We start from the raw sequence: 20,566 nt of genomic DNA, 5'->3' as shown, positions 1-20,566 counted from the left end.
AACATCATTTTGACACTGCACACGTGTCAAAATGTGGTTGGACGATTTCAAATTAAAAAAGTTGAACAACGACATATTTGGAAAAGAAAAACCAAAGTTTTTTTTTTAATTTGAAATCGTCCAACCACATTTTGACACGTGTGTAGTGTCAAAATTGTGTCAAAAAAATTGATGTTAAAATATCATTTTCCTAATTAAAACTAGTTCTATTGATGAGAGTAGAAAAACTTTAATTAACGTAGCGTGAAAAACAACATTACTAATATAGGATAAAATAATTCTTATTAATATTGATTAAAAAATAATTTTAATCTATAAATTTTTTTGTTAATATCAACTAAAATAATTTTAAAGGTAAAAAAATATCTGGCAATTAAAAGGAACTTTTGGATATTAAGAAAAAAAATTAACTAATATTTATTGAAAATTAACACTAGCTTCTCTCGACAAAAAAAAATTCATTACGTTAAAGAACAATATCAATTGAATGTCATCTAAATGAAATAGAGACCCAATTATCCTAACTAAAATCATATTAATGAAAAAGCATAAATATAACATACATAATTATATATTTATAATTTTCTTTTGCCAATCAATATTAAGGATATAGATTTGAAAGAAAAAATATTTCAAATTCTTTTTGTGAATTTAACATTACTATCATAAATTTTTAATAAAACACTTCAAATTTCCAGTCTAATATCCAAATATTTATAAGAAAATTTCTATTTTAAAAATATTTTTCATTTTGTATTCCTTGAAGTAAAATTATGTACTTTCGTCACTTTAGTTAATTGAAGTTAGTTTCCGTGACACTCCTACAAGATTTATTTCACTAATTTAAATATTACATAATTAATAAAAAAATATATAAGTCAATTTGATTGTTCTCAAACATCAACACAAGACTTTTTAATGTGTTTTAGCATCACTAGCACACTTTCTGGAAAAACTTTCCAGAAGGTCATCACAGAAGGTTACTCATCCCTAAATTACTACAGGCTAAGCACGTTTAACTATGGAGTTCTTATGAATGGATGTGGGGACAATCAATATTCCCTATAAGTTGTCGGGACGTTACATTTTCAAAACTTTACGAGAAACAAAAAACTAAGTTTTTAACAAATAAATAATATTTCTAGATTTATACAATAACAAAAATATATATCTAAAAACACTACTATTTATCTAAAAAAAACCATTAATATTGTTTCACAACTTTGTCATTGAAGTATCATTTGTCCACATATAAAATATGATAATTATAGATGTTCAAACCATAACACAACATAAAGTAGATAAGCTAGTGTAGTTTTAGAACTTATAAGTTTTGAATAAAATAAAGCTTGTATAAAAATAGTAATCAAATCACTATATAATTTTACATTAATTCATACAACATACATTCATATATAAAGGCTCTTATAAGTCATTCATATACTAATAACCACAAACAAACCCTCTAGTGTATTCAGTAGTACCTAAGACCTTGTACCTAACTATGTTTTATCATTTCTACCTAACAAGAGCTAATATATATAATGTATATGTGTCACTCCCTAATAGGATAAATTCTATATTTCACGAGTTCGACCATTGTCGACACTCTAGATAAAAACTCCCTCGGTTCTTGCAATTAGTTATTTTTATCTATATGAATTCAATTACTAGTAAAGTCAAAATGGTCTCATTTCAGTCCTTGTCATCAATATAGTCCACACAAAACCAACTTACGGTAACATTCTCACCCTAGAAATAATTATCTCATCGTTGCATTCATATGCATCTTAATTCATACCAAATTGTTAAATACAGTCACAAGAAAAATAGTGTAAGAACAAACATAGTTCATTAATCACAATCTCATATAATATTGAATCATCACACCATGTCATATATATATATATATATATATATATATATATATATATGTGTGTGTGTGTGTGTGTGTGTATGTATTTTATCTCAATTCAATCTCATCTCTTAGAATCACTTACCTATTATTTATTTCAATTTACATGTTAAGAATTCATAATTTACTTTCTATTGCATTAGCATAATACAATACTTCCATCAAGCATATAAAAATGTTGAAAAACATTTCTCTATCCTTGGACCTCTAGTTGAAAATATCAAAGGTCAAAATGAAGAACCATATATGTTAAGAACCTTATGTCAAAATTTTAATCTGGTCCAATGAAGCCAAAATTGAAATTTTAGTAAGAAAACCCACGAGAAAAAACACAGGTGGCACCCAACACCATGAATTTGACACCCAATGCCACATCCCCTAGAGTTCATTTTTAAGTGAGCAATTAGTGTGACCAGGGAACTGCCCAACGCCTTGGGCCTTTGCAACTCACTATCAAGTGAGCGTTCAACAATTCAAGAGTTGATATCGAATCTTTGGACCATTGGAGCTTGCTAATTTGAGTTTTGTGAGTGGCACCTAGCAATTTTGTGGCACTGTCAGATGTTGTATCAAAGTTTTTAACTCCCAAATTGGCTTAAATAAACTATCAACTTGACTATCTATGCAACTTTAGTTCCTTTTCATTTTAAAATACCTTATCCTAGTTCAAAATAATTATCATATAGATTAAATTGGACAATCCTAGCCAAATCAATTATGCTCAACAAACAATAATACTAAAACAACCCAAAAACAACCGTCTTAGCAATAAGATCACAATTCAATTATTATACTAACAAAATTTATCGATGCAATTCAACATGGGTAAATTCATACCATATTATTTTCAAACACTTCACATTGCTCGTCACAATTTAATTCTTAATCAAAGAAAACTAAAATTAAACAATCACATAATCTCATTTGAAACCAATATATAGGTCAAAACATATATGAGTAATTGTAAAATTACTAATTGCTTCTCTTACCTAGATTGGTGCTCTTAAACTCAAAAGGTGCTCCAGAAAGGTTCTACCTCACATAAGTTGCTCTACTTGAACATAGAGAACTATGATTAACAATTATAATATACTCTTACAATCTAACTCAACAAATATTCATCTTAAGTCCTTAAAAGCCATATGCAAGCCCATAACACCCCACATGCAACATGTTTTCTTAAAAAGAAAAAGGTAAAAAAAAAAACTTACTTCGATCAAGATTTTAATCATATAGAATTATAGACTTCAACTTCACGAGTCTACTAGTAATCTCTGATTGCCAACCAACAAATGAACGACGTAATCGGAGAATTAAAAAAAAGAAAGAGAAAACTTTTACTTCTGAAACTCAATTAATAAAAAAATTATTTATATTTGAACTTTTTATAGTAAAATAATCAAATACATCATTAAAACCACTAATATTCTTAAATTATTTTCTAAATCTTTAAAGTTCCTTTTTATAGATATAATATTTTTGCAGTGCTTGTTTTGAAAATAAAATAAAAGGGTTTAATGAAAAGTAAAGTCATTATTTATCACATCGAAAATAAGTGAAAGTGCTTCAACTTGTTGTATAATATTTTTTTTGTTAACAATAATTTAGTTTTATTTATATATTGAGTAGCTTGTTAATAATTTGAAGATTATTTGATTATGAAATGCAAAATTTTCACCATTTAGTCATTAAAATGATTATAATATCTTTTGATTTTCTTTTTCACATCATAAAACCTTCCCCAAGGAGACCCTTTATCCCCTTATTTATTATACAAGTAATGTATGCAGAAGTGATTCAATAAAAGGTGTTTGGCAAAATATAAGGTCCACTATTATTTATTTATTTAATTTGGATTATTTTCTCCTTATTATTAAAAAAAATTCTTTGTATCTCTTCCTAAATTTGTTTGGTTGAAGAAATGAAAATGAACTTACAAATGTGTACATTGAGGGGTTCTACGATTTTTTTTTATAATATAGTTATCCTTTTCAAGATATAAGAGACGTAAATTAATCTATCTTATTGAACATGAACATTATTAAATTAATATTTTTATTTTAAATCATGTGTATTATCATTAGCATAACATATTTTTAACTTTTTAATTTATTTTTAATTATTATAAAAAAACACAATTTAATCTTAAAAATAATCTTGCGCACTACATGGATCAAAATACTAGTTGAATAAATCGAGGGGTGCAGAGAGAAGATAAAACCCATTACAAAGTGGGCTTTGATTTCCACCAGTGTCAATGTGGCCGGATGGGTTCTTAACCCTAACCTTTCTTCTGTTTCTCCTTCTTCCTTCTTCTCATCCTGGACGGTGAAGTGACTAGCCGGAGCTCGCAGCAGCACTACATTTCTACTCTAACAAAATGGGTACGTTTCAATTTTTTCGTTTCTCTCTCTCGTGACGTGATGTTGCTGATTCATGTGAGTTTGCGTAGGTATCTCTCGTGATTCCATGCACAAGAGGCGTGCCACTGGTGGTAAGAAGAAAGCTTGGAGAAAGAAGAGAAAGCAAGTTCTCCTAACTCTAACTGATTATATTTCATCATTAATTGATTGCATTTTTAATAATCTATTTCATTTGTTTTAACATTTGTTTGGATCTAATCAGAATTAGAGTTAAACAGTCAGTATTTAAAGGATTATCAGAGTGTAACCCTAATTTTAACCAAAGAATTTTCCTTTTCTATTTTGTTATTCTGTTTTTTTTTTTATCAATGATTATTTTGTGTTTAATGGGGGTGTGTTTGATTTCAGGTACGAGCTTGGGAGGCAGCCAGCAAACACAAAGCTGTCAAGCAACAAGACAATTAGGAGGATTAGAGTTCGTGGTGGGAATGTGAAGTGGCGTGCTTTGAGGCTTGATACTGGGAACTATTCTTGGGGGAGTGAGGCTGTTACTCGCAAAACAAGGGTTCTTGATGTGGTTTACAATGCATCCAACAATGAGCTTGTTCGGACTCAGACGTTGGTCAAGAGCGCCATTGTTCAGGTCGACGCAGCGCCCTTCAAGCAGTGGTATCTGCAGCATTATGGCGTTGACATTGGTCGCAAGAAGAAGATTGCAGCTTCTGCCAAGAAGGAAGGAGAGGTACATGTTAGTTGAATTGTTTGCTAATAAATGGTTGTTTACATATAGTTTCACTTTTAGTTGCTTTCCTAGCTGAACTGTGGTATGAAATTTAGTGCCCTTTAGCCCTGTGTCAATGTTGGTTGTTGGAACTTGGAAGCCTGCATCTTTTTCTTTATTGTGAAGACTTTAGTTCTTCAATTTCAACATGATTGTATCGTCCAGTTTCATTTGCTTAGTTTTATCTGTGTGTGCATTGTGCACTTTGTCCGGTTATGATACACTTTTTTGTCATTCCACTAATTCCCGTTATTTTTATGCATTGTATAACTGTTTTACATAGGTATTCAATGAGATTTGATACACTTATGACATCGTCTATCTGTTTCATAAATATAATGTGGTTACATTACCCTTTGATTGGATACGTATGTGATGACTTTTCACTGATAATGTATGTAATCAACCTTATTTTATAATTTTGATTCTGAAGTATCCAAGGTTATGAAGTCTCACTGTAGAAAAAAAAAATCTAAAATGAGTTTTGGAACTGGGTTGCTAATGCTACATGATATAGTTAATTTTTTGGAGCAGTTTATCATTTTTTTTTTTGCGAACTGCAAAATTGTTTTTCTTTAAAAAGATGTTGTATTTGCATCATTCACTCATTCAGTTTAGTTTTTTTTTTTTTTTTTTTTTTTTTTTTTTTTTTTTATTGGATGGTGAAGCTGCGACCGAAGTGGTGAAGAAGAGTAACCATGTCTTGAGAAAATTGGAAAAGCGGAAACAGACCCGGGTGCTTGATTCTCACATTGAAGAACAATTTGGGGGTGGTCGCCTTTTGGCTTGTATCTCATCCCGACCTGGCCAATGTGGCCGTGCTGATGGGTATGTTATTTGGTACTTAATGAGCTAACTAAGCCAGATGTATCTAGTGCTTGTTCCCGGTCAGAGTAATTTTTAAAATTGCTTTTCATAGCTAGAACAATCATCCCATTTGCAACTGGCAAGAACACATATATATGACCTAGAATTTAAAATATGTTGATAGGGCCGAAAAATAAGGGATTTAGTCTGTCGAGTGTTAGCACCTTGGTATCATGCTGTGTTGAGGAGATATTCAAATGGTTGTGATTACCTCTGGTAAAAATGAAATTGCAAGACATGGATGCAAATGAGTTGCTTTTCTTATTAACAATTCTATGCTAGCGTAAAAAATATATTAAGAGTTAATGAGATGCCGGCTTGTGAAGTTCACATGCTTGACAGTTTAGTCAAGTGAACAATATTGTTTCATTTTCAATTAATTGTTCTGACTGTTGGTGCTTAATGTCTTCTGGATTTTTGGCAGATATATATTAGAGGGCAAAGAGCTGGAATTTTACATGAAGAAGCTTCAAAAGAAGAAGGGCAAGGGCGCTGCATAAGATATTGGCTATCTTCCTACACTTTGTATTAGAATTTCTTGATGGTCTTAACTATCCAGTCAGATCATTAGTTTTGCTAGGAAGTATACTCCCCTGCGGAGTAAATGTTTTATTGTGTAAACATGGCCAGGAACTTCTATTTCTTTACTTAGAGTGAATTCTGTTTAAATTGATTACCTCCACCATCACAATTTTATAGTACATTGACTCTCTCATCTTGTATTTTCCTGAACAATGTCGAAAAGTTTTGAATTTTGTTTCTGGCCCCGGGGGTTGAATCGGTTCCGCTTAGTCAGTGTTCCGCTGAAGGATCTTCGGATTTTATGTCCCAAAATGAGAAAGATTATAAACCTTTAAATCAAGTCATAGGCATTTTCCTTTAGAGCAGGCTTATTTAAGGGAGAAAATTAAACTTTCTCTTTGGAATTTCAGTGTCCGATGAGTCCTAAAATGAGTAGATCTTTTGCCTTCTCACCTTCCCATTCGAGACGGACTATGTTACGAGTCAAGCTTTTTGGTATGCAATGAGAATTTTTTATATAATAGATTAGTCCTGGATTTATTCTTTTCATATCTTGGTTATAGATAGGTTTTGTAGATTCAAGACTCTGATTTACGTTGTTGGATTCAGATATTTGAACGTTCATAGTGTAAAACCGGGCTAATTTGGTTTTTTGGTCAACAAAAATAAACGTACTTGAAATATGGTTGTGGGATTTTGATTGGTTGATGGATCACATATTTTAGGCGTACGTTTACTAGCTGATGTGCTGGTTTTTCAAACAGTGTGGTGTATGTAATATCTGTTACCATTTGTAGTATTTTTCAAACAATTTGGAACAGTCATGTTTTTTTGTTCATGGGATAACTTGTTATAGAGCAAATATCAGAAGAGACCCATTAGCAAAAACGAAAGTATCAAAGGACCAAAAGAAATTCTGCTTTCTAAAATAAATTTGGATAAAACTTCTAAATTGGTTCTTTAATCAGAAATTTTATAAGAATACAAGTAGCATGTATTTATACATGGCATGCAACTAGAAATAGTTTGCATTGTATAAAAAATATTCGATTTTGATTGAATAAAAAAACATGTAAACAACTTCAATATTCCTAACAAATAAACTACTACCATATCGAATTACTATAATGTAACATTTCAAATATTACAGAGTGACTAACATTTATTAGCTTTTAGAAAATTGTTTGAAAGTAGTGCAGTAATTCATCTCTGAAAAAGGACGATTTTTGAGAGATTATTAGTGACAGGTTTTTAGATAACTGGGTAGTATTTCCTAAAGCAGTTTGGTCAAATTCTTTTTTCATTATAGTTCACTGTTGTAAAACCAACTTCGGGCTATACTCAGTAAAAACAAATTCCAAAGCTAACTAAAGCCATCACCTGCTGACACTACTATATGGTTTGATGTTTCCATTCTTTGTCCTATTTTTTCATAAGCTGGGACAACACAAAAGCCTTACCAAAGACTTTGACGATGATATATAGAAGAACCATAGGTTGATATGATCATTTGTATGAACAAGGGAAGTTGAAGCCCTGCAAATAGAGCAACTGGGACACATGCCAGAAGAGCAATTGGGATTGACACCCATTTCACTCTCTCCCTTAGCAACAAATCCAGGGCTGCACCAAATGCTATCATTGTAGTTACTATTGAAAAGAACAAAGAAGCCAGACCCAATATTATTCTCTCAGGTAATCTCTTGAGAAAATCTTCTTCTGCATAATGTGCAGTTAGAATTGATAAAAACATCAAAAGGGAAACCATGGAGGAAAACAAAGCTAATGTATCTGACACAACGAACACCATGAATGTGTTATCTGACAAGAATAATGGAAATCCTTTCTCTTGGTTGTTTCCTCCAGGTACAGTTATAGAAGCAGCAAAGACAACTGTGGCAATAAGAGTTGCCACCAACATACAAGAGTTTGATGTATCCTTCATCCAAACCTTTGCTTCTTCAAGCAAGGGCTTATGCTCTTCCCTGAACAATTGCCAAGGTGTTTTACCATCTATGTTTTTAACTTCTTTATGAAGAGGGTGATCCCATTGCTCCACTTTCTGTTGGACAGCATAAAGTGTTATCAATATTTTGGTATAATTGATCTTCAAAAGTTTATGATAAGGGAGTTATGAGATTAAAAACAACCTTAAACCACTGCAACTCTTTTTGCATTTGAAAAGCTGCACCAGAAATTGATGCCTGTTGAGGAGAAGCAAACCTTGCTGCTAGATGTGATGTGGTGTTTTGTGATTCATCTAATGCCAGGATTAAGAACTTGCAAATTATAGGCATATTGCATACAAGACTAAAAACCTTCTCTTGCCGATACTTGATGGCAGTTTGAGCTACATATCCTTCATTTGGCAAGTGACACCAAACCAAATCAGGAAAAAACTGGAAACTGATCCTTAAAATTTCAACTATGCCAGATGATGAGGCATTGAAAACAACGTCTGCACTCACAAAAGACTGCCAGAATTCGGTGTCATTCAAATTTGAAACCTGTGTGCAAACCAGTTCCACCAATCTTGCAGCAGATGCGTGTCTCAACTTTGCCTCTCTCACTAGCTTTATGCCAGGAACTGCACATGAAGTTTGGTAATTTGTTTTAATTGAAGTATAACAATTAAAATGAGAAAACAAGAGTTTAAGGATATGTGCAAAAGCGCTCTGCTGGACAAGTACAACATACCAATACTCTGAATCACATCCCATATTGTACTTCCAAAATAGGATCTGTAATGGCTTGAATTCCCAAATGAATCTTTCGAATTTCCTCTCAGATGACTTGGTGGTAAAAAATCAAGTTCATCTGGCATACCTAATATAGTTGAAGAGGAAAGTTTAAGGTGTATTGCAATGAAGCTTGGTAAGAAAAGAGAATAATATCAAAATATATAGGGTAGTTACAGTGGTAAATGCATCTTTTCCAAAATCCAAGTTTATTTCCACTTTGAAAGTCCGAAGGCAATTTTGACAAAACATTAAGTATAATGCTTCCCTTTGAATCTGAGAGAGTAGCCAAATCTGGGTAGCGCTGGAGAAGATATATAGTGACATCTGTATATGGGAGACCCAAAATAATAGTTAGCAGTACAAACAACAGGGTACAATTTGCAAACATATAATAATATGTTTTATATGCTTGGCTATTAAAGTAGCATAATTGATGATTATTCTAAAGCATGAAGCTGAGTGTGTTTGGATGTTTGAATAATTCGGTAATCTTGTAGTACATTACTCTGACTTTTTATGGTGCACTAGACATAAAAGTATAGTGCTGAAAACCTGAAACTACAATTACGCAAATTCAAGAGTAGAAGAATGGCACTATACTTCATTAGTTCAAGCAAGTTCTACATACATTGAAAATTCAAAGAAAACTTAAGGATCTGTTGAGTCTAAGAAAAAGTTTTGTTTTCACAAATAATTATAAAAATGACAGATTCCTGATTTCAAAGTTTTGCATAAGGAATGGTGAAAACAGAAGTATGTTGTTTTTATCATTTTGTCACAGCTTCATTTTTATGTCATTTTCACAATATGTACTTATTGATGAATATAGGTGGGAGTCTGGTTAAAGTTTATGTATATGTGTTAGGCATGGAAGTAATGAGAGGGTTAGGAAGAAATTTTAAGATAAGAGCAGTAAAGTTGTTAGTTGTTAAGGGGGAGACTTTCTAGGAAAGTCTATATATTATTATCTTGTGGGATGTTGAGTGCAATCTTTTAGTTGTGATGTTTGTGACAGGGTAAACCCTGTGAGAAAGGAAATCAGTTTTTCCTTGAAAGCTTTGGCTTGTTCAGTGTGTAAAGTGAAATACATTGCAAGGATTTGATCTTTTGCTTCTTTTAGTCTTTTCCTTTCATTACTTTCTCTGGGTTCCTTACAATATGCCACTGCATCTGCATTGTATATAAATACACTGAAACCAGATAAGTATCCTGCTTTTACTTTTTGATATGTATGTCACACTTTCTAGGTACCTATTATGCAAAGAAAAAAAAATGCTTACCATGAAATCCTGCAGCAGTAAGCAAAGCAACAAGTTGAGCAGCAGAAGGACCAGAGAAAGGACAACCAGGTCTCTCATCTGTAGTATTCAAAACAAAGTACCATACCATTTCTTTGCATTTAGCAGAGGTAATACTGTAGATAAGTGGTGTGAATCCTTTGAAGTCAGTGAGTTGTGTCAGAGAAGGATTTTTAGTGACCAATGCCTTGGCAGCACTTCTGCTTTCCCCCATTGCAACATAGTGCAGGCAAGTACAACCCATCAAGTCCAACTCTTCAAGCACTTTTGTAGGAACATGTTGCACCAACTTCTCAACAATTTGCCACTGCCCTCCTACAGCTGCAACATGCATCGCAGTCCTACCGAGTATTGTGATCTTTGCAGTCCATGCACTTGGGTCATTGTCAAGAAAAGCCTTTGTAGATTGCCAATCTCCTTTTAGTATTGCTATGTGCAACGGGTGGTAGTAACTGTGATTAAATCCCCTAGCTTTGGATGATAAAGGCAACAACAACATGAGTTCCTATGGAAGCATCAAAACACCAAAAATGCTAGCAATACACACTCTGTAAATACACTCTTTCCTATTGATTGAAATTTGTTGGAAAAAGCAAAGTTATGTAGCACTCACTCCTTAGTCATTCAACTATACTCAAAACAGAACCGAATGAGAATGTTTTTATGTCTGTTCTCACTGTGAATGTATAAACTATGAATCTTATCGACTGAATCAAGTTTGCTTTTGAAGAACATCTGGGTATATCATGATTTGAAGCAAGCTTGCAAGTAGAAGAGTTGAGCTTTTCAATAAAGGGAGATTAGACATCAAATTGAAAAAAAAAAAAGGAAGATTACATTTTTCTCTCTAAACTTCAGTTTTGACATTTGTTTGATCTAAAATGGTATTTTTCTTTTTTGTTCAAACTATATTTTAGTCATAAATTTTGGTTTTTTTATCCCTAACATTAGTCTGATTATATATGAGTAGAGCCCTGTATTTGCATAATCGAGACTCTATGTTTTTTAATTTCCTATCTCTAATGCTACAGTTTAATTTATCAACACAGTGATTGTGAAACTGTAGGAAGACATACTGAAGAAAATTTTAACTGGTATCAAAATCTAGAAACATGAAAACTATGAAACATAAATGTTCATACATAGCAAATCACATACCGAACTCACTAGCAGCAGCCTTAACATCATCGACAGACATGAGTGGACTTTAATGCCCTTTTAACAGTCAAACTTTGTAGTGCTTTGGCAGCTGAAATTTGGTTCAAGGGTTTACTAGTTGCTGCAGAAAGGTAATGGAAGCATGCAGAAGCAGGTTCCTTCTGCAGTTTCAGATATATGAGTTGGAGATGCTTTCCCTGAAGACAACGCAAAGTTAGAATCACTTTCTAAGTCAGCTAAAACTGCAACAGTTTGCAAATCCTATTCTTTACATTTAGAATGAAAGGGCAGATGGAACACTTCAAGTAGAGGTTCTGTCATTTCACACAATGAATTCTTGTTTTTACATTTCTTTCTGCATATATCATTCACTGTGGAGTATTAATATATTTCTTTGTGTAAACTTTTTAAAATCATGAAAAAGTAGAGTACTGGTTGATGATTCTCAGTTCCACCACCTCAACTTTTCTGTTTTGTACATACATTGGACAATATGCTTTGCCTAGAAAGGAGTAAAGTTGCACATGTCTTCTTAATATCTTATTAGGATGTTTCTCAAATATGTGAATTTTGAGTTTTGTTTAAGATATTTTTTATTATTTTTATTATCCAAATAATTAATCTCTTATTTTATTCATTAAATATACCAATTAATGATTTTTATATTTATTAAATAAAAATCAAATAATTAAATTAATCAGAAATATAAAATATTAATATATTAAATATTTAAATTAATTAATAATATTAAATATCTATTTTTTAAAATTTTAATCAAAACCAAAATAATTTAAAAAATTGAAAATATTTTAAAATAAATCTAAACAATTATAAAAAAGCCAATCGAGAAATCACTTTGTAAATCAATGATTTCTCACCTGAAAAAGTTGAAAATATTAACGTAAGGTGAGAAATCGATTTGGGGTAATCGATTTTAAATAAAAAAAAAAGATGACTTATTTAGATAAATAAAAATAAAAAATATACATTAAAAAAGTTGTAAACTTTGGTTTTGGTTCTTTAAAATGAGTATTTAACATATGGACGATATAGAATAAATATTTATATTATTAAAAGTATGAAAATACATATTTTTTAATATTTTAATTAAGATTCATAATTAGTCGATGTCTTTAAATATATGAATCATACTTTGAATTTATGATGAATAATTTAAATTGTGCTACGAGATTATTTCTAACTTTGCTGCTTCTTTTCATTTTCTTCTTAAAGAAGGTTCAAATTGGCTTTTAATAAAGCGTGGTAAAAAAGTTGTAAAAAAAAATTGTTAAAAAAAATATTTTGCTTTACTAAAAAAGCCCCTCTTTTAAAAGGGTGTTGCTCCCTACACCTCTCCAAGTGGAACCTGTACCTCCCCGTTAATTTAATTTATTTCAAAAATATTCTACACCTCCCCACTATTTTCTTTATTCCAAAAATACTCTGCACCTCCCCACTATCCTTAACAATCTTTCTTTTTCTCTCTACATTAATGGAACATTCACATAGTTCAGATTTGAATTTGTAACATACTACAAAATATAAAATTCAGAGGAAACTTGTACTTTTACCATTTCCATTTTATAAAATTAAAAGTTAGATGCAAATACAAAATAATAAACATAATAATATTAATAGTAAATAATGATGTATTATTATTATTATTATTATTATTATTATTATTATTATATACTAACTTTATAATGACGAAAGAACTAAATAAATTCTAAATCTTTAAAAAATAACTTTTTTTTTATATTTTAAGTAATTAATAATATTTTTATATTATTTATCTAATAAATTAAATATTTTATTCAAGTTATTTGAGTCAAACATGTTGGTGAGTTAAAACATAATATAATGTTAAAAATTATAGATATTATATGTAAAAAAAACACACACATATATATAAACATTTTTCTAGAAATTTAAAACAAAATTTTACTATTTATTAAGTAATTTGAAAAGAAAAAAATATATTCAACAACGAAAATAAGATTGAATCAAACTTATTTAAGAAAATATATTCAAATTTAAGTCATGTAAATGCTCCATTAATGAGCCATGTAAATGCTCGTTAATGTAGAGAGAAAAAGAGAAAGATGGTTAAGTATAGTGGAGAGGTGTAGGGTATTTTTGGAATAAAAAAAATAGTGGAGATGTGTAGAATATTTTTGAAATAAATTAAATTAATGGAAAGGTACAGGTCCTACTTGGGGAGGTGTAGAAACATCCCTTTTAAAATTAATTACTAGCCCAATGTTACTTTAAATACATATATAGACTTTATGTTTTCTTTAGATGATACACATCAACGATTCACAGAGAAGATACCAGTTAAATCCTTTATGGAGAAGATGACAAAAACATAAGAAGCAGTAGGTCTCATATATGGGAGAAGCCAATTTGAGTTTATGTTTGCACGAAATGATTTGAAGAAAAACAAAGCAAATAGCTATAAACATTGCAGAAACTCATCAATTTAAAAGACACTCTGTATTATCTTGATACTCTTTGAATATCTGCTCAGAATTTGACAAGGATCACAGAAAAACTAACAATATTGGAAGCAGAAATTAGAAACTTCATACCAAAGTGCAACTACAAACATATTGAAACTCACGTATTGCTATAAATATTGAAGATGGGACGGCTGATAGCATTAACAGCAATTTTTATTCTTCACTGATTTAGGAATTAAATAAAGGGGATCAAAGGAGCAAGTATGAAAACCAAAGCTTTCTGAACATCTCTTCTGCTATTTTTTAAATCCAAGGTTACTAAATGTCTTTTTGACCATTCCGAGCCTGAGCATAATGGTCTCTCGTAGATACCTCTGTTCTCCTATCATGAGAATCACTGCGAGCCAATTTCTCATACGGGGAAGTATAACCATACTTCTTTTTCAACGTCTCCATGACAAATTCAGAGCGAGCTTTGATTCGAGCTTGTTGGGGTGCAACATTGACATAAGAAAGGTGCGCCGCAGCAGCAAAAATTGCAGCACCAGAGAGGAAGCAAGTTATGGTCATGGCAAGTTTCTTGGGTGTTGAGGGAAAACACAACACCATTTTCTCAACCACCTATCACATACGTCATCATCTATTAAGTAAACAAACATCAATAACTCACAATAAACATTAAGGATCCATTTCAAAGTTTATACCATGTGAAGCCACACACAAAACAATTAGTATAACCACATCTCTGCTAACAAAAATGCACCTTTTATAACTGCATAACAGTTAATACAGAATCAAAGATGGTAACTGGCACAGTGTGTAACTAATCCTTTTATTAAGAATCGGAGAAAGAAAATATTGTGGCAATTTTGTAATTAAATAACAAACAAAATGAAATAGAAACAACCAGACCACCCCCATATGGAGGGCCTTTTATCAAACATGTAGAGTGCATCATAACAGACGAGAAACAAAGAATTAGCTCAGAAGCAACGTGATTTTACCAAACCATAAGCGAATTGGAAATGGCTTCACTACGAAAATCAGATGTTCAAGCTTATCAAGCAGAACATAAATTTAATTGTGAGCATTGTTTTGTTAGAAAAACGAAAAAATATGAAGAATTTAAACATGCAATGGAATTTGTCTATATTTATTGAAAACTGATTAACTGGGTACCGGTGTAAGTGGTGAATCACGTTTTGGGTCGTGGTTGTTGGTAATATATAAGCACTTCTATCACTGAGCTACTGTGCTGAAAGTGACCATTTTTTTCTGTCTTATTTGATGGTGAAACTCTACACACTACAGTGCTTCGTGTTTAATCTGTATTTTAATTATGATTTAGCCTCTTAATTTATTTAAAAGTTTATTTCATATTAAAAAAATTGGGAAATCTAAAGTGTATGTTGATTGGTTGATGTACTAATAGTTTAACAGCATGATGTAAAGCAAATCGTAAACTATTTATATTCAAATTAACGTTACTCTTAGTATAATAAAAGAGTGTAAACAAGTAGATAAAGGTTTATACGAGAGTAGATTGATTATATAAGATCAATTTATAAAAGTGTTTTGATTAGGAAATAAAATAATTTAATAATTCCTTAGAGATTTAGAAAAAACAAACAAATTGAGAAAGTCACTTATTTTAAGAAAAGAAATAACTAATTTTATGAGAAGTCCTTCTAATTTTTTTTATTATAATCAAGTTTATAACCATTTTTGGTTTTTTTGATTATTTTGAAAAGTTGTAACACGATAAAAAGTATTACTATAAATAAAAGATATTATATCTCTGGTGGTCTCTTTGAATTAGGAGATGAATTACATACTTCGAATATAGAAATTGTGGATTTACTAATTTATATTTTTATCAAAATTACCCATTTGTACTTTTATTAAAATTTTCAATTTATATTTTTATAAAATAATAGTTATTCTTATTTGGTAAACGTTATATAGTCTGTAAAAAGACAAAAAAGAAAAAAATTATACAAATATTAGACTTGGATTATGACAAGTATAAACAGATAAATTCATTGCATACAGTAAGATATATTAATATATAATATATTATTATTAACTACACGGCATTACTAATAAATGTATCCATGCAGCTAAATGATTAACCTAAAGGATTTTGCTGCCATATGGCATTTTCAGTTACAACAATACTATTAAATACCAATTATTAAGTAATAAAAATATAATAAAGTCACGGAAACATAAAACAAACATAAATGAAGCACTTATTATTTGATTAATCCAATCCGATATTTAGAAACATTTTTTTTTACTACATTGATTACGTGTCAGTGATTCGTTAAAAATTATTCTACGATCAATAATAATAATCATAAACAGAGTAATTTTTGACCAATCACAATTGACACTTAATCAATGTTCAAAGATTGTAAAAAAAATATTATCTAAATATCATTATCCAATCCAAAAAATCATTCAGTTTTGATAGTTTAACATAAATTACAGCATACTCTCATGACATGCATAAACAAATCCCTAATAAGAAATCCAAAATGGAAATTTGTCTTCCCAGTAGTAAAAAATTTAATGCACGAACAAATGCAATTTGTATGGTCATCTCAAAATTAGGTAACATTGTATCAGTATCAAAAATGATAATTAAAAAAAAAGAAATGAGCTAAGGGATAAACCTATTGTACAACAAAGTCTTGAGTGGGAAATAAATCAATGTACAGGTGAAAAATTTGAGACCCCTCTTCTGTATACAACTTGTGAGACAAGAATCGGGTGAAAGGAAACGAAACCCATTGCAAAATGCCATATTCTGCAGCTACTAACTATCCACCATTCTACATAAACCAAAACAAATGAATCTTTCTCATGGCATCGATCCTGCAACCTTCAAGGGTAGTGTAGAATTGTCAAGTCTAATTCAGTTTAGAAGAGCTATGCTACTTCTGCTACAATTGATATCAGCAACTTTGTATCACTCAGCAATAACCAAACTGGCTGCAATCAAGGGTGGAACATTGCAAGCCAAATATGAGATGTGAATCAAGGAGAATTAAAGATCACCTTCACTCAAGCACACACAGATATCTTCAATACTTCCAAAGCCCAAAACACTCAACATCCAAGGCTTTTCATTATGTCAGTAAGCTCTTTGATCACAGTTCCAGGATCGGCATGTGATCCGGCAAGGTTGATAGCATGATACTCCAAACCTTTCCACCGTGCAATATATGCAAAATGGGGGCGTCTGAATTGGCTGCTAATGATCTCCAAAATCACAGTTTTAGGCAATGCAGATACTATATGAGTAAGACCAGCCCCATGTGCGCCAATGATGACTGATGCATCTTGAATGGCTCGAACCTGATCCTTCATTGACATGTGTGCAAACAATCCGTTGACAAGGTTAATTTTACACCCTTTATAACCAGATACCCAGCTCTTCAAGGACTCAAAGACTTCTTGCTCGTTACTTAGTCGTGATTCAACTTTACCACCATGACGTGGATGAGCTAAATAATCTTCTCGGCGAACAAAGAGGACATTGTGTCCAAAGAGTGGTTTTCCATCACGCCGTATGTTTAAAGGTAGCCCAAATGCTGCTCTTATCATTTCTCCAAACTCAGAAAGGCGTGCAGTTTTGTGGTCATCGGGCTTTTGCCACAGTTCTTTTGCAGGAACACCAGAACAATCTATATCTTCTGTTAGTCCTTTAAACAATGCTGTCTCATATCCCAATGGTGAGAGAATAGCATGACGAAAACAAACTGAACCACTGAAGTTTTTGGCATATCTGAGGCTTGAGAATAAAGCCTTCCATGTCTCTTCAAGAGGAGCCTGAAAGTTTTGGAGGAAACTTGCAAATTTAATCATCTTGTAAACTTAAAAATGTCAATACTGGTGTACAGACAAGAGTGTATTGTAGAATTGTTGAAACTTGAAAGTTTAAAAGATTATATTTGGGATTGGTAAACCATGTATGTACAAAAATCTAAACACTCTTTATCAATACAAAATACCAAAATAATTGCACATGCTTTGGAAATGCAAGAATAAAAGAAGCTAAAAAGAATTAAAAAACCAGGTCAATATAACATTAACATCATTAATTTTTTAGATTATAGTTGATGTTTTAATTTAATGTTTCCTACCAAAAAGTTCAAGAAATCCCAAGTTATAGTACCACTGTTGATTCTTTTCATGTAGATATGGAAACCCAGCTTGGTGCAATCAATTTCTTTTATGGGAGGAAGCAAAAAGCATCCAGATTCTAGAAGAACCTCCTAAGTTATCAATATCAACCATACTTGTTAATTTCAAATTGGGTTAAAAAATTACCAACCTAGGTAATAACCTCTTAATAACTTTCACACTTTGTATTTCAAAATCCTAGTTCTAACCTCATTTTTTAGGGAGGTTAGTCTACAGCTAATGCCAAAAGTTCTTTACAGTGGTCAAATGCATGTGAATCAATGGCATCATAGATACTACATGTTCGCTTTTTGTGCTTTCGTATGCAGCAGCATTAGAATGTTGAAAGTAAATGAAACGAATTGACAAAACTTATAGTGCATACCATACAGTGGCCATCAACAAAGATCAAATGTGGTAGATTAGGCAGACCAGTGACTCTAGAAGAAACATAAGCACTGTACCAGTCTGTAACAGTATGAAAAAGATTAGCATACTCAAAACGTGTCACCAGAAGTGTTGGTTCCTCAATCCACTGCAAGTAGAAACCTTCTCGTCAAACTCGTGGTAAAGTGAAGGTAATTGTGAAAAACTAAAGCTAAAACAAATAGAGGAAGTATACAGGGAATGATAAGCTTCATCAATCGAATATCTCATACACATTCACTACAGAAAGAAAAGAATACTTGCATCTTTAAGGTAGTCAAAGCACCTAAACTTGATCAGAATAAAAGATCTTACCCAACCATTGCACATTAGACCCCCCATTTGATCAGAAAAAAACAAAGCACACTTATTTCACCCCTGAAGTGAACTCAATTTAATGAGCCTTTCAAACTAAGACAAGATATAATAAATTAATAACGAATCACCATAACAAATTTCAATTCAGAATCAACAAACAAGGAAATCCTCAATTATCCCCGCTCAGGCAAGCATCACTCACAACCCTACAACTAAGGTTTTAAAGATCAGTTCACAATCGCAAGATCAAGGTTTATGAGGTGTCTGTGTCAGCAATTATGGCCATATCAGTTACATTTGTGTGCAACTTGTCACAATATCAATGTTTTTGGAAATATCGGTTACAATTATCCACAATTTCTCACAACATGAAGTAAAAAGGCCATGACAGTTTAAAACCTTGCCTACAACAACCCAACCACTAAACAACAAACGCCACAAGAGCAAAGCCACAAAAAAACCCAAACTTTCCACTCCTCTCACCTCATCACATTCAAAATCCTTCCCTCCCACGATCCTAATCTTGCCGATCAAGTCCCTCATGGTGTGCCTCGTGACCTCTCCCCTCGGTACAAACCGATCCAAAAATTCACGGTCAACCAGAAACTTCCGGTCAACGAATCCACCCCCGTCAACCTCAAAAGCACCTTCTTGAAACGCCGGCAACTCCTCCTCCTCCCTCCGCCCAATCACTGCCGTCAGACTCTCCCCACCGCTCGCCATCGCGATCCTCTCGGGCACCATGCGCAACCTGCCCCCCTCGCACACGGAGCTCCGGAGAGTCTCGCTGTGCCAACACCGGAACCACCCGGCACCGTCTCGGGCGTGGAGAACGTCACGGCGGTGTGTGAATCCGTTCCCGAAGTAGGCCTCGCAGGAGCGGAGAGGGGCGGTGGTGGCGCTCTGCGGCCAGGGTAGGTAGGAGGGAAGAATAGGCCATGGCTTTGAAAAGTGCGTTTGGTGGGAAATAGGTGTGAGATAGTTGTTAACTTTAAAAGGAGAAGATTTTAACGTTGAAGAAGATGAAGAGGGTTTTGGTGAGTGGTGGTGGGTGAAGTAGTAGAAGAGAGACAAAGAGTTAAGGATGAAGAGGAATATGAGAGTTCGAATAAGCAAACTTGTTCTTCTGTTCATGGCTTCTTCTTCTCCTTCTCTCTGTTATCTCTCTCCTTTCTTTCTCCGGTGTAACAGTGTTCTGTCGTGGGAAAAGTTGGTGAGTAATTTTATCAAACCAAAACAGACCAATGGAATGGTGCCATGTATCACATGGTGACGTGAATTTGGTCCTCCTCTTTCCCCGGTCTTTCTTCCACAAAGTACAAAGAAACAAACAGAAAAAAAACTGGAAAATTTTCTGAGGATTTTTTATTTCAGGGTAGAGATTCTGTAAGGATAAAAAGTTCATGCTAAAAATGTGTTTCTTACTATTTTTAAATCATAAATACAATCTAGGTGATTTATTTTAATTTTCAATATAATTGTAGGAATTTTTAGACAAATTTTGGCTGAGGACTTCGTTCTTGC

At 32.4% G+C, this 20,566-nt stretch overlaps 3 protein-coding genes and 1 long non-coding RNA gene across 5 annotated transcripts; 1 reads left to right on the top strand and 3 right to left on the bottom strand.

Moving 5' to 3' along the window:
• The first annotated feature begins 4,151 nt into the window (after positions 1-4,151).
• On the top strand, positions 4,152-6,641 carry LOC106774497 (40S ribosomal protein S8). The gene is made up of 5 exons (XM_014661515.2): positions 4,152-4,299; positions 4,368-4,440; positions 4,687-5,020; positions 5,718-5,887; positions 6,351-6,641. The coding sequence occupies exons 1-5, from the start codon at positions 4,296-4,298 to the stop codon at positions 6,424-6,426; spliced, it is 657 nt and encodes a 218-aa protein (XP_014517001.1). The 5' UTR covers positions 4,152-4,295; the 3' UTR covers positions 6,427-6,641.
• Positions 6,642-6,833: 192 nt separating this feature from the next.
• Positions 6,834-12,149, bottom strand: LOC106775166. Of its 2 annotated transcripts, XM_014662237.2 has the most exons (7): positions 11,918-12,149; positions 11,646-11,842; positions 10,470-10,958; positions 9,364-9,513; positions 9,146-9,274; positions 8,599-9,035; positions 6,834-8,510 (listed from the first exon to the last, which is right to left on the bottom strand). In XM_014662237.2, exons 2-7 carry the CDS (start codon positions 11,683-11,685, stop codon positions 7,905-7,907), a joined length of 1,851 nt encoding a protein of 616 aa, XP_014517723.1. In that variant the 5' UTR covers positions 11,686-11,842; positions 11,918-12,149; the 3' UTR covers positions 6,834-7,904. The 2 variants fall into 2 exon arrangements, with proteins under 2 accessions (XP_014517723.1, XP_022642272.1); XM_022786551.1 differs by having other exon boundaries at positions 11,646-12,149.
• A 1,975-nt stretch (positions 12,150-14,124) lies between these two features.
• LOC111242623 lies at positions 14,125-15,436 on the bottom strand. Its single transcript, XR_002669906.1, has 2 exons — positions 15,287-15,436; positions 14,125-14,728 (listed from the first exon to the last, which is right to left on the bottom strand). It is a non-coding gene; the product is annotated as an uncharacterized LOC111242623 (long non-coding RNA).
• Positions 15,437-16,692: 1,256 nt separating this feature from the next.
• On the bottom strand, positions 16,693-20,353 carry LOC106776281 (beta-(1,2)-xylosyltransferase). The gene is made up of 3 exons (XM_014663682.2): positions 19,526-20,353; positions 18,684-18,833; positions 16,693-17,944 (listed from the first exon to the last, which is right to left on the bottom strand). The coding sequence occupies exons 1-3, from the start codon at positions 20,174-20,176 to the stop codon at positions 17,222-17,224; spliced, it is 1,524 nt and encodes a 507-aa protein (XP_014519168.1). The 5' UTR covers positions 20,177-20,353; the 3' UTR covers positions 16,693-17,221.
• Between the last annotated feature and the right edge of the window lie 213 nt (positions 20,354-20,566).

This window comes from Vigna radiata, chromosome 10, assembly GCF_000741045.1.
Source record: "Vigna radiata var. radiata cultivar VC1973A chromosome 10, Vradiata_ver6, whole genome shotgun sequence".
Taxonomy (NCBI): domain Eukaryota; kingdom Viridiplantae; phylum Streptophyta; class Magnoliopsida; order Fabales; family Fabaceae; genus Vigna; species Vigna radiata.
This window is presented reverse-complemented; position numbering and strand designations above follow the sequence as displayed.

Bases quoted from the DNA above. Each gene is read 5' to 3' on its own strand.
- LOC106774497 (XM_014661515.2), top strand. The intron at 4,441-4,686 runs GCAAGTTCTCCT...GTTTGATTTCAG, and splicing joins GCTTGGAGAAAGAAGAGAAA to GTACGAGCTTGGGAGGCAGC. The intron at 5,888-6,350 runs GTATGTTATTTG...GATTTTTGGCAG, and splicing joins CAATGTGGCCGTGCTGATGG to ATATATATTAGAGGGCAAAG.
- LOC106775166 (XM_022786551.1), bottom strand. From the start codon at position 11,685: ATGTCTGTCGATGATGTTAAGGCTGCTGCTAGTGAGTTCG. The intron at 10,959-11,645 runs GTATGTGATTTG...TATCATCCAAAG, and splicing joins GGCTGCTGCTAGTGAGTTCG to CTAGGGGATTTAATCACAGT. The intron at 9,036-9,145 runs GTATGTTGTACT...CTTCATGTGCAG, and splicing joins GGATGTGATTCAGAGTATTG to TTCCTGGCATAAAGCTAGTG.
- LOC106776281 (XM_014663682.2), bottom strand. From the start codon at position 20,176: ATGAACAGAAGAACAAGTTTGCTTATTCGAACTCTCATATTCCTCTTC. The intron at 18,834-19,525 runs GTGAGAGGAGTG...TTCTACTTGCAG, and splicing joins AGGATTTTGAATGTGATGAG to TGGATTGAGGAACCAACACT. The intron at 17,945-18,683 runs GTATGCACTATA...CAAAACTTTCAG, and splicing joins TTGTTGATGGCCACTGTATG to GCTCCTCTTGAAGAGACATG.